Genomic DNA, 17,354 nt, shown 5'->3' with positions numbered 1-17,354 from the left:
GACGTAGCGGTAAAGCCACGACTTGAAATCATAGCGGAGGGCTCGGGGCTCGAGGGAGCTTCTCGAGCAACACACGACTTGAAGGAAGCTGACGCCGATTTAAGACATGGCCGATGGGCGCCATGAATAGGGGGAGGAGGAGTGGCATCCAACACGACGGCATTAACAACAATGTTTACCATACGGGTAGGAACGAACATATCAGCGGAAGCCACGCCGGATTTGAGCAGCCGGGCACTGGCCAAGGTCGGAGGATCTGAGGCGGGCGGATCTGGAGCAGTCCTAGCCAGCTGCGGGAAAAGGGATGCCGCCAGCGCGGCCTGCGAGAACCGAGGCAAGGGGAAGCCTGGGGGAAACCGCGGCGAGGACGAGGATGGAGGAGAGGGGCTGACGGCGAGCAAGGCTGCGACGGAGGTGGCTGCGGGCTCCGGGGCGGCGCGCCGCAAGAGAGAGGGAGCTGGCATGGGTTTGCTCTCCCTTATTAATAATAATGACAATTAATATGGATTCGGGGGAGTATAGAGTTTCAAATACGAATCTTTATAACTATGTGCTTTATTTTATATATTTCTTGACAAGTGACACATATGTTTCTGACGTCATATTGGTTGTTTTTTCTGGACGGTGATGACATCATGTCTCCACCGGAGAGTTTAAAATAACAGAAGTTCAAAAAAATGAGATGAGTTATCTGAATTAGTTACAGTGTTGAGTAAAAAAGAATAGTAAGACGTCCCATGGTCTTCCCTGGAAAGCATGTTCAAATGAACGAAGTGTGGGCAATGATGTTCTTGATCTCACTTTCTCATGTCACTGAGTCAAGACTAAGTCCTGTGGATTGACTGATTGTTCCGATAACTGGAATATCAAATGTTTTCATGTGAAAAATTCAGACTGGCGGCTCTGGATCTCGTCGTCATGGAGGGGTGCTGGCATTGGTCATGTGGGTGGCTGTGTCGTTGGCCAGCCTGGTGCGCGGCCTCGGGGTCGGTGTGGATGTCGGAGTGGCGGCTCCAGATACGGTTGTTGGGTGTCAGCTCCGGTTGCTCGGGTGACGAAGCTGACGGCTCGCCTGGTGCGTGGCCTCGGGGTCAGCGTGTGTGGTTTCTGTCTATACATCGGCGCGGCGGCTCTGGAGATGGTTGTAGGGTGTCGGCTCCGGTTGCTCGGGCAGCAGAGCAGGCGGCTCGTCTGGTGTGCGGCCTCGGGGTCGGTGTGGATGCCTGAGCTGCGGCTTCGGTTTTGGTTGTAGGGTGTCGGCTACGGGTTGCTTGGGTGATGAAGCCGACGGCTCGACTGGTGCGCGGCCCTGGGGTCGGCGTGTGTTGATAGTGCCCTATTGGGGGCATGTTGTAATGGTTTTCGCCCGGGTTTCCGTTATAACCAGGTAACTCTCTTCTTCTTAATCAATAAAAGTGGCAAATATTTTGCCCTGTTTCAAAAAAATCGGATTGCCAGCGAGTTGAAGGCCAAAACTTGTCCATCATCGTGTCTAAGGACATCTCCAATGCTGACACACAAACTGAACACAACCGGACACCGCATTCGTCCGCAAACCAGGAAGGATCAGTCCGCAGACAAAGATGCAGGACCCAGCCATCCAAAGTTATATGCATATATTTCAAACCGCATTTCAACTAACCAGACAAATTTTACCAAATGCGACGGAATTCATCATAGATCGGATATGAAACAACACAAATCATCCATACCTAGCATGAAAATAAGTCTAGTAAAAAATAGTTCAAATTCAACGAGATTAACCAGATGTTCAACAAGATTTTCATGGATGCATCATGTTGTCTCACGCATACTTACGCTTGAACTTCATACAACAATGTATGTGTGTGAATGGTCCGCCCTTTGCCTTGTGGTACATCACGACAATTTCTATAGACTACAGAACATGTAGAGCAAGAAGAAGCAAAGCTTATAATAGTTTATGCACGCAATGGCCACATTTCCTCCAAACGATCGACTGAGATACGAAACTTCATGACGGAGTTCTAGATGATGTACCATCAATACGCTAACGACTTCACATTGTATCCATGGATGATGTGCATGTTGTCAGGTACAAGGTTCTTTCGTGCATGAAACGAACCAAGAGCCCCCTTCTACTCCTGCCTACGAAGTCCGCAGATACGACAGACCACCCATCGCACAACAACTCATCCTCCATGCTCGAGTGCCCCGCCATCCTTCTTACTCTAAAACAAATAACATGAAGTTCGAAAATAAGCTCATTGACATTTGATCGAACACGTGGCGAGTGTGGTGTCCGCCATGAACGTCGTTGACAGGGGGCAGACGATACTTGGCTGCATATGGATCTTGGGTGGACAGCGCCGTAGTACCAAGTGAGCGGGCACGTGGGTGGTGGCTGCGGATGTCCGACAATGCCTGGGTGGCGGTCCGAGAGGTACAATGGCGGCATCGAAGGAGGAGGGCGCGGATGCATGGCAAGGGGGCAGGGGAGAAGTGGAAGAAAATGGTACCGGGAGGTGTGTTTGAGTGGGCCAGAGGTGTCGGAGTCCTACTTGGCGGTGGTCCAGACTCCCACAAAGCCCCCCCCCCCCCCCCCCCCCAATTTGCGGGAAAAAGTAGGATCGGATGTTTTGCATGAAAAGGTAGGTCCAGATTTTTTGTGCCTCAAATTTTTCAATTTTTGTTTTGTGCCTCGAATTTCTCAAATTTTCATGTGAAAATGTCATATTGTCAGCGAGTTGGAAGGCCAAAACATGTCCATCATGGTGTCTAAGAACACATAATCTGTGAAGGTCAACTGCTGCATAATTGCCTATTGTTGTTGGTGCACCATTGATGGTTGAGTAAAATGGTAGTGACACGAATAGCCACAAAGGAAGGTTTTCAATGGGCGTTTTCTTACATTCATTCGTGGTGCTTTTTCACATGTGTAGTTTTTTTCGCCTTTTTTTATGTTTATGTACTAATATAGTTAGACATCGTGGATAGATGTTTTGGAAACAACTCTTCCGTGACAGCAAAGGCACAATATCGTACCCAAATACTCTAACCCACCGGTTCGTCCCCATCACATAAAGTGATGTCCTCCCCTCAATCAAAAATAAATAAATAAAGAGATGTCCAAACACTAGATCCCATCCACCCTAGCATTAAGAAAACTCCAATATTTAAACCCAGGAAAGGTAATCTTTGGCAAAAATTAAATGATATTATGATAACTGTACACAATAATAAAGAGTAGTGTAAATATAATACATGCAACTGGCCTTTCTGACATTTATTAATACATTGGTCCAATAAAATACAAAACAATGCATCATAGCTATTGAAAATATCACAATAAATTCATAAATTATGGATATGTTTAGAACATAAATCGTGCCTTGGAGGAGGTAGTGGTGGCATATTTTGGGTTGATGAATTTACGGTGTAGCCTTTCAATCCTTTATGTCTTTTGCGTGAATGATAATGCACAAACATGTGGTGCATAGTCGCATGGCTCCGCACCACATGTCCACCATGAGATCGGCTCTCCATGTTGGTTGACGGGTTTCACAGTGAAGTCACATTAGTGGCATCGCTACACCATGCAAGTGTTTCCATGTTTTTGTATTTTTTTAGTAGCGATGTATGTTTTGAACCCAATCTATTTTGTTTTTTTACATCTTCAAATGCGGAGAGACAACATCAATTTCTACGTATTCTATCATTTTGAACTTGTTGTACAGACATGGTGTTTGTTTTATCTATAAAGCGGGGTGAAAACATGTTTTGAGGTAAAAATATAATAGTCTAAAATAGACATGCTTGGGGAATTTTTGCCAAAAAGAGGATTGTGAACATGGAGGGATGGAGCATATTGGCAATGCTCACGTCGTCCAGTTATCGACAAAGTAAATAGGCCTAGGACACACCTCCAATGGGACGCACAAAACATCCCAAGGTTGTCCACACCCACTTGTCAGACTCAAGAATGAATCGATGATGTCGTGGAAGTTTCTACTACGAGGCATTGCGCTTGGAGCAAATCACCCCGCATTGTACCGGCCTCTGATATCTCTATTCACACAGTTAACTATGGGGAGCACAATCTTGATGCACTAGATAATGCCACCATCACTGGGTGCAAAATCTTAAAGTGATGAGCGGAGCATAGGTCAGGCTCATACAAGATGTGTGTTAGTTGGTGGACATACCTAATCGATCGGGACCTAAACAACATGAACTGGGGGGGCTAGACGTGTGTTTGTGTGTGTCCCGTGCGTCATCGTATGCACATGTCCTCACTAACTTTCTGATGCCTCCAACTCCTATCCGTGAGAGCTCAAGAAGGAATTCCATCTTGACATTTGGAGCTATTAGACAACTAATTTTTGTTGATGAATTGAGAAGATTTGAAGTGATAGAAATTAATTTGGAACTCTCATTATACACACTAGACTATGACTATTGGCATTGTGTTCGCAAGGTTATATATATGGTATGTGAAGAATTGAGAGGGGGAGGAGTGTGAACATAGGGCCTTTTAATGAAAATCGAGATGGTAGTTCGCACATGGTCCAAATTGCCAGCTATCACATACTGTAGATCCATATGCCCGCCTTTATTGTTTCCATGACCTGATGGTAGCTGATGTGGTATCATTGTTGGGAGTAGAAAGACATTTGCATAATAAATAGAGGTCAAATGCCACATGCATGGGTTAATTGGTGGGTGGTATCCTTCATCGATGTACACTACTATTGTAACAAGGAGAGAGGAAGACAAGCTCATTCATTTTATCAAAATGCTTATGAGAATGTTACAAAACACTAAGGCGGAGAAGTGACGGTCAAATCGAAGTCTCAACCTTCATCCATTTGGCTCCCTAACCATAAGATTGTCTGACGTCCAAACTGGGTTTTGAATCATGACCGATGCATTGTTTGCATTTTGAGGGGATTTTCTTGCAGCCATTCTGATTGCTTAGCAGGAATGTTTGCGAATGCATGGCCTTGTAGACGACAAACGTAAGAATCAAGTTCTATATGTCTTGAATTAGTCGCTGATACGTCCATTTTGCATCATGCTTTTATATCAATATTTATTGCATTATGGACTGTTATTACACATTATGTCACAATACTTATACCTATTCTCTCTTATTTTACAAGATTTACATAAAGAGGGAGAATGCCGGCAACTGGGATTCTGGGCTGGAAAAAGAGCAAATATTAGAGACCTATTCTGCATAGCTCCAAAAGCCCTGAAACTTCACGGAAGTAATTTTCAGAATATATAATAAATACTGAGCGCAAGAAGTTCACCAAGGGGCCCACACCCTGCCCACGAGGGTGGGGGCGCGCCCTACCCCCCTGGGCGCGCCCCCTACCTCGCTAGCAGACGGCAAAGAGGAAATAAAGCGGACGGCAAAAAGGAAACAAAGCGGACGACAAAGGGTGGGCGGACGGCAAAGATTCTTCCTAACTAACGGCCGAGCCCCACCCCGCCCCTTCTCTCTGTTTCTCTCCCTCTCTCCTCCCCGACGCCCGCCACCGCCCCCGCCCCCACTACCCGCCGCCTCCCCCGCCACCCGTCGCCGCTTGCCCCGACGACCCACCACCCTGCCGCCCCTCACGCGCCGACGCCTCGTCGCCCCACCACCCCGCCGCCTCGTTGCCCCACCACCCCGCTACCCCACCACGTCGCCGCCCCACCGCCCCACTGCCCCCACTACCCCGGCGCCCCCACCACCCTCCCACCACCTGGCGCCACCGTCATCCCCGGCGCCACCGCGGCCCCATCGCCCCCGCCTCCCTGCAGGCTCGGAGCCGCCGCTCACCGCCCCGGCGCCACCGTCGCCCCCGTCGCCGCCGCTCGATCCGGTGAGTTATTTTTTCTTCTGTTTTTTCTTTTTTTGCTGTTAGATTTAGTGTTAGATTCAGTTTAGTTTTAGTGTTCGATTTAGTGTTAGATTCAGTTTAGTTTAAGTGCTAGAATATGTAGAAGGGGAAGAAGAAGAGGAAGAAGAAGAAGAAGAAGAAGAGGGGAGAAGGGAGCAAGAGGAGGAGGGAGAAGAAGAAAGAAAAGAAGAGGAAGAGGAAACCCTAAACCCTAGTTTAGTTAAAGTTTTACTTTAGTTTTAGTTTGAGTTTAGTTTTAGTTTTTATTTTTAGTTTAGTTTATTTTAGATTAGTTTTAGTTTTAAGAAGAGGGGATGAGGGAGGAAGAGGAGGAGGGAGAAGAAGAAAGAAAAGAAGAAGAAGAAGAAGAAGAAGAAGAAGAAGAAGGAGAAGAAGAACAAGAAGAAGAAGAAGAAGAAGAAGAAGAAGAAGAAGGAGAAGAAGAACAAGAAGAAGAAGAAGAAGAAGAAGAAAGAACAAGAAGAAAGAACAAGAAGAAAGAAAAGAAAAGAAGAAGAAGAAGAAAGAACAAGAAGAAGAAAGAAAAGAAGAAGAAGAAAGAAGAAGAAGAAGAAGAAGAAGAAGAAGAAGAAGAAGAAGAAGAAGAAGAAGAAGAAGAAGAAGAAGAAGAAGAGGAGGAGGAGGAGGAGGAGGAGGAGGAGGAGGAGGAGGAGGAAGGAAGAGGAGGAGGAGGAGGAGGAGGAGAGGAGGAGGAGGAGGAGGAGAAGAGAAGAAGAAAAGGCTGTCACGTGCCCCGACCGCGACCCACACCCGTCCCCGACCCCGACACCCAGACCCCCGACACCCAGACCCCGAAACAGCACTCCGAACCTGACACAGCACCCCGACCGCCGACACCCCGACCCGACCCCCTGACACCGCGACCCCGACCCCCGACCCCCGACACCCTGACACCAAACCCCGACCCCGACACACCGACACCCCGACCCCCGACACCCCGACCCCCGATATCCAGACCCCGAAACAGCACCCCGACCCCGACACGCCACCCAGACACCATATATATTTTTTGATTTTGTTATAAAAACATCATATATTATTATTCGTGTCGGTATTTTTTATGTTGTATTAATTTCGTTTACTCTTTGTCATGGCAGGTGTTGAAAGATGGTGGGCGTTGGTCCGGAGTGCTCCGAGGCCCCCTCTTCGTCGGCGCGTGGTGGGAGGTCTTCCATTCCACCCGCACAAATCCGACGAGCGTTGCTGGACAGTATGGCGACACCGCCAGGCCCTTCTTCGTCAACCGCGGTGCCCAGCAGGGGACGAGGAAAGGGAGGGAAGAAGAGAGGAGCTGGAGCACATGGTCGCGGGAGAGGAGGTAGGATGACTGCTAGGGTTCCTTCCTCGCCGCCACCCCCAGCTGTTTCACCCGAGCACGTGACTGCTAGGGTGGACTCGTCCGAGGAGGAGGCTACACGGACTCCGGTCCACAAGCCTTGGGTCCATGAGCCTTCGGCCCACGATAGTTGGGCCCATGAGACCCCGGACAAGCACACGTCTGGATGGGGTACCTGGCCGGATCATCCTGATGGGCCGAGTGGCCATGTTGATGATGGCGGGGAGCTGACTGATATTGAGGAGGAGGGGGGCACCGTCTACCAGTGTGGTTGTACACGGCTCCCGTCCGTGTCGGCGACCCACGAGCAGAGGTGGTTGATTTTCCCTGATGGGGAGAGGTAAGTGCATTTAATATTTTTGTACCTTCTGCATTCACGTTTCTTCAAATATCTAATGTGTTGGCCTTGTCATCCTACAGGGGTTGGGACCACCATGCGAAGGTCCATCGGCCCAACTCCGTCCTTGGAGTGCTTTGCCGGCATAACTTCCCGGGGTTTGTCACGTTGCCTGGTGAGGGTTGGCTTCCAGAGCTTGGATTGAGCTGGGAGCACAATTTGGCTGCCTCGGCCCCGCCGGGTGAGATTATCGACGGTGTCTTGTGCAACACAAGGGCAGACGTGGTGATCAGAAAGTTCTGGGTAATTTCTCCTTTACACAATTAAAAATCTTCAACTAGCTAGTTATTAATTGTACTAATCAATATTGTCTCATTTGATTGCAGACATTCTACAGGTGTGAGGAGGGATAGGAGGAGGAGGCGGCAACTGTTATTGAGAATGTCTGCAAGCGCGTACTACAGAACTTACGGCACGAGGCTCGGGTGCAGGCTGTTCGAGACTACTACGCCTTGCGTGGTATCAAGAAGCCCAAGTCGGCATGCCGCGAGAAGTTCCTGAGTAAGGAGCAATACATGAAGGTAATTCTTAAGGCCTTGTACTTACTTCCTTCATTTATTAATTCATAGCCGTAGCGCTCAAGTTTCTATTTGCTAACTTAGGCGCCTCCGAGATGGTGTGCGGATCGGATGGATTGTTGGGAGGTGTTGGTCAATGAGTGGTGCTCAAAAGAATGGCTAGCCGTCCACAACGCGTCCAAGGACAAACGTGCCCAAATGGAAGGTGTGCCACACCATCAAGGCAGCTCCAACTTATATCAGTCCGGGTGGAACTGGGTATGTGGTTTGCTTCATGATTCATGCAATTCATTCATCATGCTAGCTTGAGCCCTTTAATTACTAATTTATGTTGCTTCTCTCTTTCAGGCACGCTACAATAAGGCGGATAAGGTGCCAGAGGTGTACGACCTCTATGCCATGGCCCATACTGCCTCTTACAAGAAAGTCAAGGCATTCTCTCCGTCTGACCTCGATGATGCAAACAACTTCACCAACATCTCCTCCCATGACAAGCTCGTGAAATATAGAGATGAAGGGAAGGCGAGGAAAGGGGAGGACTTTAACCCGAGCCAGGGTCCCATTGATCCAGAGCTGGTGATGATAGCTGGTGGCGGGAGGTTCCATGGCTCGATAGCCATTGGAGATGGACTTATCCGTTGTCCTAGCACTCTCCCGGAGATCAAGGCGCGCGAGTCGAGATCCGCTCCTGAGATAAGGCCTCGTGAACGGCCTGTCCAACTCGCCTTCAAGGTTAGTTATACGTACTCAGCTATCTTTCTACATTACATTATGTGCGCTTCCATCAATGATTACAAATTCTAACGAGGAGTGGTGTTGCAGGCTGCTATACAGAGTGAGAGAGATAGAAGGGAGAAACTTCTGTCGGAGGCGGTGGAGAGGCAGCGGGAGTTGGAGGAGAGGACGACAAAGATGTTGGAGGAGGAGAGGGCACGGAATGACATGCAGGCAAGGCCAATGTACGAGCTCCTTGTGGTAAGTTCCTGAAGGAAATATGCCCTAGAGGCAATAATATAGTTATTATTTATTTCCTTATATCATGATAAATGTTTATTATTCATGCTAGAATTGTATTAACCGGAAACATAATACATGTGTGAATACATAGACAAACAGATTGTCACTAGTATGCCTCTACTTGACTAGCTCATTGATCAAAGATGGTTATGTTTCCTAACAATAGACATGAGTTTTCATTTAATTAATAGGGTCACATCATTAGGAGAATGATGTGATTGACATGACCCATTCCGTTAGCTTAGCACACGATCGATTAGTATTCTGCTATTGCCTTCTTCATGACTTATACATGTTCCTATGACTATGAGATTATGCAACTCCCTTTTACCGGAGGAACACTTTGTGTGCTACCAAACATCACAACGTAACTGGGTGATTATAAAGGTGCTCTACAGGTGTCTCCAAAGGTACTTGTTGGGTTGGCGTATTTCAAGATTAGGATTTGTCACTCCGATTGTCCGAAAGGTATCTCTGGGCCCTCTCGGTAATGCACATCGCTTAAGCCTTGCAAGCATTGCAACTAATGAGTTAGTTGCAGGATGATGTATTACGGAACGACTAAAGAGACTTGCCGGTAACGAGATTGAACTAGGTATTGAGATACCAACGATCGAATCTCGGGCAAGTAACATACCGATGACAAAGGGAACAACGTATGTTGTTGTGCGGTTTGACCGATAAAGATCTTCGTAGAATATGTGGGAGCCAATATGAACATCCAGGTTCCGCTATTGGTTATTGACCGGAGACGTGTCTCGGTCATGTCTACATAGTTCTCGAACCCGTAGGGTCCGCACGCTTAACGTTACGATGACAGTTATATTATGAGTTTATATGGTTTGATGTACCGAAGGTTGTTCGGAGTCCCGGATGTGATCAAGGACATGACGAGGAGTCTCGAAATGGTGAAGACATGAAGATTGATATATTGGAAGCCTATGTTTGGATGTCGGAAGTGTTCCGGGTGAAATCGGGATTTTACCGGAGTACCGGAAGGTTACCGGAACCCCCCGGGGGCTTAATGGGCCTACATGGGCCTTAGTCGAAATAGAGGGAAGCAAGGGGAGTGTGGGGCGCCCCCCCCAAGGCCCAAACCGAATTGGTTTAGGGCAAGGGGGGCGGCCCCCTCTTTCCTTCTTCCCCTCTCTCTTTTCCTTCTCCCGAATCGTATTCCAACTAGGAAAGGGGGGAGTCCTACTCCCGGTGCGAGTAGGACTCCTCCTGGCGTGCCCTCTCGCTGGCCGGCCGCACCCCCTTGCTCCTTTATATACGGGGGTTGGGGCACCCCATAGACACAACAATTGATCAAGTTGATCTTTTAGCCGTGTGCGGTGCCCCCCTCCACCATAGTCCACCTCGATAATACTGTAGCGGTGCTTAGACGAAGCCCTGCGTCGGTAGAACATCAACATCGTCACCATACCGTCGTGCTGACGAAACTCTCCCTCAACACTGGGCTGGATCGGAGTTCGAGGGACGTCATCGGGCTGAACATGTGCTGAACTCGGAGGTGTCGTACGTTCGGTACTTGATCGGTCGGATCGTGAAGCCGTACGAGTACATCAACCGCGTTGTGCTAACGCTTCCGCTTTCGGTCTACGAGGGTACGTAGACAACACTCTCCCCTCTCGTTGCTATGCATCACCATGATCTTGCATGTGCGTAGGATAATTTCTGAAATTACTACATTCCCCAACAGTTTCTTCTGCTGATTAGTCAAAACATTCATGTAGTGTTTGTCTCATTACTAACTAGTATGACTGAGTTGTCAAAACCAAATGTGCAGTCTGTGTGCGAGAAGTCCGGTCAGACCGCTCCGCCGATGTCAGTGATTGCTCCTGGGACGACGGTGAGTTTAATGTGAATGTAGACTACTTGCTAGTCTGAACATTTGAGTGTCATCATGCTAACGAGACATTGGAAATGATCTTTGGTGCAGCATAACTCCAGAAAAGCATCGCACGATCCTTCTCCAGGTATCGACACGAGCCAGCCCGCTCCCACACCTCCATGATCACGGTAAGTTTCTCTAGTGTTTTGCTTAACAAATGCATAAAGACCTAGACTTACACTACTAGGGAAAACCTTATACACAGAATCTTAGCAGCAGCGCGGCATAAAAACAGGCGCTGCTGCTAAGTAGGAGCAGCGCGGCTACGGAAAGCTCGCTACTGGTGCAAACTTAGCAGTAGCGCGTGACGCTTAAACCGCGCTGCTACAAAAATCCACCGACAGTACACAACGACATAAGTTTACCAGTAGCGCGGCGCCAGGGAGCGCGCTGCTGCTAATGCCATAGTAGCAGCGCGCTTTTTTGTCACCTCGCTGCTACTAATTTTGAAATTGTGCACAGGGTTGGCCCGTTTAGCAGTAGCGTGTGACAGGAAAGCGCGCTGTTGCTACGCTCTTAGCAGCAGCGCGCTTTCTCTCCCGCGCTACTGCTAAGACGCAGCACCCACCACCTTTTCCACCTTCCCCTCCCCATCTCCTCTCCTCCCTTTCCCCTACCTCCCACATCCTCCCTCTCTCACTCTTTTTCTTTCTCAATACTTCTCCCCCACTACTCTCCCTCTTCTACCTACCTTTCTCTCTCTTCATTACTCCTAGCTATAACTACACCACCTCCATTAAGCCCTCGAACACATCTACCGCGGTAGAGTACCTTCCTTCTGGCCTGATCCTTGATCAAAAAGAAGAAAGGATGGAATTCAATGAACACATGATTATCAATAGTGATACGATGAACGGAGAGAAGATTTTTGTTGGCACTAGGAACATGCAGAATTTTTCTAAGGTGAATTTTGCGGGAAGGGGTACGTATAATAGAATGACCTATATGACTTATCCTCATACCTGCACCACTTGCCGTGTGGATCTGGTCCTTCCCATGGTATTTCTCATGGAGGGTCACCTTCTCGAGCTCGCCCGTGAGATGGTTTGTGTCACCGCTGTCGAGATACCTGTTGGTATCCACACCATAGGACCCGTCGGCAGCGGCAGCAACCTTGTCTTCTTCATCCGAGGAAGCTTCATCTTCGTCAAAGCGATACCAGCAATCCCTGGCCGAGTGGCCAGGCTTGCCGCAGATTTGACAGCGTACAGCATCGGGTCGTGACCGTCCCGAGCCGCCACTGCCGCTGCCGCCCCCGCCACGGCGACCCTTGCTGTTGTTGAAGTTAGGGCGCCCGCTGCGGGAGCCGGAGTTGCTGGAGCCGCCACCACCTTGCTTGCCCTTGTGTCGAGGAGGACCACGGTGACGGGATGAGTACCCGCCGCGCCCGCGGGTGGCCGCGTTTGCCGAAGACTTGAAGCCGCCGCCGGTGCTATGGAACTGCCCGACATGCTAATCAAAGTTGCTCAGCATGGCGTACAACTCATCGAGAGAGACTGGCGTGACGCGGGCATCAAGGGCAGAGACAAGGGGCTGGTAGTCCATGTCCAGCCCGTGCAGCAGGTAGGAGATCAGTTCATCATCCTGGATTGGCTTGCCGGCCGCGGCGAGTTCATCGGCCAGACCGCGCATAGAGGCATAGTACGCGGCAACAGATTGGTTGCCCTTCTGTGCATTGATCAAAGCAGTGCGAATGTTGTTAACACGACTCGGAGATTGAGAGGAAAACATGCCTGCGAGCGCCGCCCAGAGAGCGTGCGCGGTGGTGATCGCGGTCACCGTGATCAACACTTCTTTGGAGAGGTTGTTGAGGAGGTAGCCGAGCACTTGTTGATCCTCCTTCACCCAAATGGGATGGAGAGGATTGAGCTCAGTCGTCTCCTTGCCTTTCTTGTCCTTGGTGACGAGGAGGCAGACGGGTTCCGGCATGGTTCCATCGACATAGCCGAAGAGCCCGGCTCCCCTCAGCTGCGGCGTAACTTGCGTTCACCACAGGACGTAGTTCGTCCGGGAGAGCTTCTCCGTGACTTGGCCGCTGAGATTGGATTGAGCGGCGCTAGAGGAAGACATGGCTTGGCACTAGATGGCAGCTAGGGTTTTGGAAGAGGAGGCTCTGATTACCATGTGCGAATAGGCGAAAGCATCTTACCGTCGATGTGAGGGGGCGCGTTGCATGTTATAGGCTGCAGGGGCGCACCTCCCTGGCAAATAGCGCATACAAGTTTGTTGGAGAAGATTTCAACTTGGGGAGGAAGAGATAAAGAGATAAGAGGTTTACAAGATATTGAACTACTTGTCTAACAACCTAGTCTATCTCCTGGATGTCTCCTTGTGCGCCAAGTCTGGGCTCCAACGTGACATGAATATGTGTTTAACAGTGGCATGAGGTCTGTCGCTTGCTTAGCACCGGTGATACATTGTATTCTCGCCTACTCTTTGATTGAGGGGATAATAACAGAGGGAGGCGAACAAGAGCATTATAGGAATAATGTCTGTTGTATCACATGAACTGCCCATTCAAGAAGACTTGGAACTCTTCTTTAGGTATTGTAGAGATAAACAAAAGAAACAGAAGCTATTTCCTTATCCCTACGCATCCTAGTTCCTGACTGCACGGGTCACATGCATTGCAGGTGTGGCATATTATCACTTGGACCTCCTTCGCTTGCTGATGCCTCCTACTCCTAAATGTAGCTAGAGAGGCAGGACACAAATGCCATCCTAGTATGTATTTTTCAACAACTTAATTATTATTTCTATTTTGTCAATCAGAAAGACTACAACCAATCCATATTTCAAATGCATACGTGTACGAGACAGTGGTTCTGCACTACTTGCATTGGTGTGACAAGTGGACAATGAAGTGGGAAAGAAATGGGGCTCCTCCCATTTAAATATGGTTCGAGGGTGTATTGAAGCAATTTGCATGTGCCTAGAATATTAGGCATGTAGGGTGATCTGCATATCAAGATACATGGTAATGCTCTTGCAGTCTCGCTAGTGCTATTTTGATGACCTGGCAGTAGTTGTACCTGTGTTACATGGATGATATGGGAAAATGATAGTTGACAAACATTGTACATCAATTATTGCAGTATGAAAGGAGAAACACTAATCATCTATATGTGTTGAGTTGAGGTTGATCAACGGGTTAACTTTGGGAAAGAAAGGCAGGATAACTCATCATGCGTGGCTAAATCATCCATATAAATGCGACCACCGATGGAGTGTGTTCTCTCTAGGCTTCAAGAGTAGGAGAAAACGTATGGAGTCTCAACAGCTTCCCCTCCCATACCCAATCGTTGCATAATCATTTCATGAACAAAGGGCGATTGCTTGAGAATATGAGCCATCGGGAATTGAGTGGTTAGCATTGAGTGAACATATTGTACTCCTTATCATTTTGTCAAGGCACCCACCAGGAGAGGTCTGACTTGAGGGGAAAGAGGAAGTATGTTGTCATGGTTAGAGGAGCTACCTTAAAATATATCTATATACATGTTGTCAGAAACTTATAAGAGACTGTTGCTTTAGCATGTTTGCTTTCGTTGATGAAATCAGGGGTAATCTGACTACACTATTTTTTGTTGATCAAACTGTAGGATCCCATCTAATGAAAAACCGATGATTTCCATGCGAGATGAGCACCCCCTGGTCTCGTGCCATGGGATAGCATCAAAGTGCGGTGTTGTTTGTTGGCATGGATCGATGTCGAACCCAGGACACCACCCCCCCCCCCCCCCCCTCTTCCTTGAGAGCACGAGGTCTCCCCTGTGAGTCCTGTGCATCGAGCACCAGTGCAGCGTGCCTCACTACCTCACCCGCTGAGGCACATGGGATGGCGGCGAGTGATGCGAGGAGGGTGTGCTGTCAGAGAGGATTGGGGAGGCATAGAGAAAGTGTAGTGGAGTGGATTGGAATATCTCTCTGTCCATGAATCTGCATGTCACATAGTAGCCCTCACATAATCTTACATTTTTATGAAGTTGATCCCCACTACAATCAATTTTTTCAACATGCACAATGTGCACATCAGCAACATGCATGTCAGCCTTCAGTTTGGAAAAGAGCAACCAATTGTTCTGATTCCCCCTACGGCCACATTGGTGTAAGGTCATCTGGCAAACCATCTTCGTGCACTGCGCCCACATGTTTGCGATGACGTTCCCCCTACGACCACTGCACCCACACGTTTTATGCAGCATACCTCACGGATTTTACACTCACCGGTAGGATTGACTAAAAAAGGGCATACGTACGCACACGCTGCATCTCGGCAACCTGTCCCATCACGCTGCAACCTGGCCATTGTTTTCACTTGGGCTGCCTGGCCCAATAGTTGGCACATGATCTGTAGTTGGCTCGGTCGGCTGTGGTGTTAGCCCATGTAATTACATTAGGTCGTTCAGGTTCAGGCTTCATCTTCTCAGCTGCAAGTCCTATCGTCGCCGCTCTCTCTACCGCTCGCCGCCGCCATTCGCCATGAAAGAAATGGCAGCCACCAACGCAGATGAAGAGCCGCCATTTATTGCCTGCGGTGCAGCGTTCTTCTAGTGTACTCTCCACGGTCCATTTATAGGAGAGCACGAAGCCACTCCCTCGACTTCTGATCCCAACTCCTCCACCTCCTTTCCTTTCCTTGCCTGTCGGGTAAGGACTCCTTCGGCATGGCCAAGACATCATCGTCGGCCTGCGCGCCGCTAATCACAAGATTGATCACCACACCTATGAATCGGAGTTCATGGCTTTTATCTCCTCCGTGGATCCCATCCTCAGGTTTTTCCTTGATTTTTCATTTTATGTATATCCCTATTATAATGTCAAAATATTATTCCATCTATTAGAGTGTTTTTTTGTCTTTCTACCATCTATGCTTATTATTTTTATCTTTTTTAGGATGAGGTTGGGCCTGAATGACATATCTACTTGTGCTTAATACTACTGACGTAAACACAGGAGCTAATCTTCTTTATAATTACAGATTGCTTCTCGAGAGAACCAACACAAAGTCTCATGCATGTGTCAAAGGAAAATTGCAGAAATAGCAGGAAAGGGAATTCCCACAATCACAGGAAATTGGTTTGTTTCTTAACCACATTCTGTATTAAGACGCTTAATTCCGTGCAAATATGGTTGTGTCTTCATAGGTTAGTATAGTATGGTCTAACCAATTGAGGCAAATCTTTTCCTTGAAACGCATGGATGCCAGTTCGCTTTACATTTCTTTAGGTTTTTCTGTTTTGATTTCTCAGCAATTATTTATTATTTCAATCTTCTACTGTTATTTATGCTTATCCTGCAGGTGTATGACCAATGGTTGGAAGCACCCAACTGAAACAACTGTGTGAAATGTGTCAAAGAGGCTTCTAATTATCGATGTGGTAGTTGAAGGATGGACTTCTATTTTGTCATAACTCATAACAGCAGGTTCCTCCTACAACTACATAAATTTAGCATTGATCCATAATCGGATAGGCCTATTATATATTTTTTGTACTTTTTGTTTGACCCTCATCTTCGTGTCGACTAATAAGAAATCCTAATTTTCAGCACAAACCCATGTATATTTCTTAATTTCTGATTGTAGGATCTTGCTATCACCGTCACACAAAGCAACTGGGTAGGCAAAGATATATCTCAAAATGTACTAACCCAATTATATTTCTCATTTTTTATATTTTCTAGATGTGCAACAAGTTATCATGTTATTATATATAGCAATTCAGTTTATATTGTGTTTGCTGTCTTATAATTGTTTTATTTCATGTAGCCTTTCCCTACTTGACCTACTTCTTATTTTTGTGCAGCTATTCTCGCAAAATGCTGGTCACAAGTGTATATTCAGATTTTTACTATGGCATTTGTTTTTTACTCTGCCATTTATATCATCATAGCTGTATCTAATATACCCTGTTTTTCAAAAGCATTCATTTTTTTACTTTGTGTGACTTATTTACCCTTTTCTTTATTAGTTGATTATTCTTTTCTTATGAATCATCTACGACGCCTTTTTGGATGTGTGTAGGTCATTCGTTAGGTAAGAGCTCGGTATGTGTTTATTATCCGTAAGTCATTGATCTATGTTGTTCCAGTACCCTCCTCACTGTGAGTCGCAGTGGAAATATTCTTGAAAGCCTGTGAATGAGCTATAGATGTACGCTGAAAACCTTATACACAGAATCTTAGCAGCAGCGCGTCATAAAAATAGGCGCTGCTGCTAAGTAGTAGCAGCGCGGCCACGGAAAGCTCGCTACTGGTGAAAACTTAGCAGTAGCGCGTGACGCTTAAAACGCGCTGCTAC

At 47.6% G+C, this 17,354-nt stretch overlaps 1 protein-coding gene and 1 pseudogene across 1 annotated transcript; one reads left to right on the top strand and one right to left on the bottom strand.

Moving 5' to 3' along the window:
• The first annotated feature begins 171 nt into the window (after positions 1-171).
• Positions 172-11,176, top strand: LOC147978117 (uncharacterized). The gene is made up of 7 exons (XM_087514650.1): positions 172-466; positions 6,989-7,101; positions 8,227-8,400; positions 8,491-8,874; positions 8,965-9,117; positions 10,949-11,011; positions 11,102-11,176. The coding sequence occupies exons 1-7, from the start codon at positions 172-174 to the stop codon at positions 11,174-11,176; spliced, it is 1,257 nt and encodes a 418-aa protein (XP_087370776.1).
• A 1,331-nt stretch (positions 11,177-12,507) lies between these two features.
• Positions 12,508-12,646, bottom strand: LOC125529066 (small nucleolar RNA Z247; annotated as a pseudogene).
• Between the last annotated feature and the right edge of the window lie 4,708 nt (positions 12,647-17,354).

This window comes from Triticum urartu, chromosome 3A (genome assembly GCF_056163025.1).
Source record: "Triticum urartu cultivar PI428250 chromosome 3A, HENAU_Tu73, whole genome shotgun sequence".
Lineage (NCBI taxonomy): Eukaryota > Viridiplantae > Streptophyta > Magnoliopsida > Poales > Poaceae > Triticum > Triticum urartu.
Note: the sequence above shows the minus strand (reverse complement) of the source record. Positions and strands in the feature narration are given on the sequence as shown.

Excerpts from the sequence above, each read along its gene's own strand:
- LOC147978117 (XM_087514650.1), top strand. The coding sequence starts at position 172 with ATGTTTACCATACGGGTAGGAACGAACATATCAGCGGAAGCCACGCCG. Across the intron at positions 467-6,988 it reads GAGAGAGGGAGCTGGCATGG|GTGTTGAAAGATGGTGGGCG; the intron begins GTTTGCTCTCCC and ends TTGTCATGGCAG. Across the intron at positions 7,102-8,226 it reads CCGACGAGCGTTGCTGGACA|GCGCCTCCGAGATGGTGTGC; the intron begins GTATGGCGACAC and ends TTGCTAACTTAG.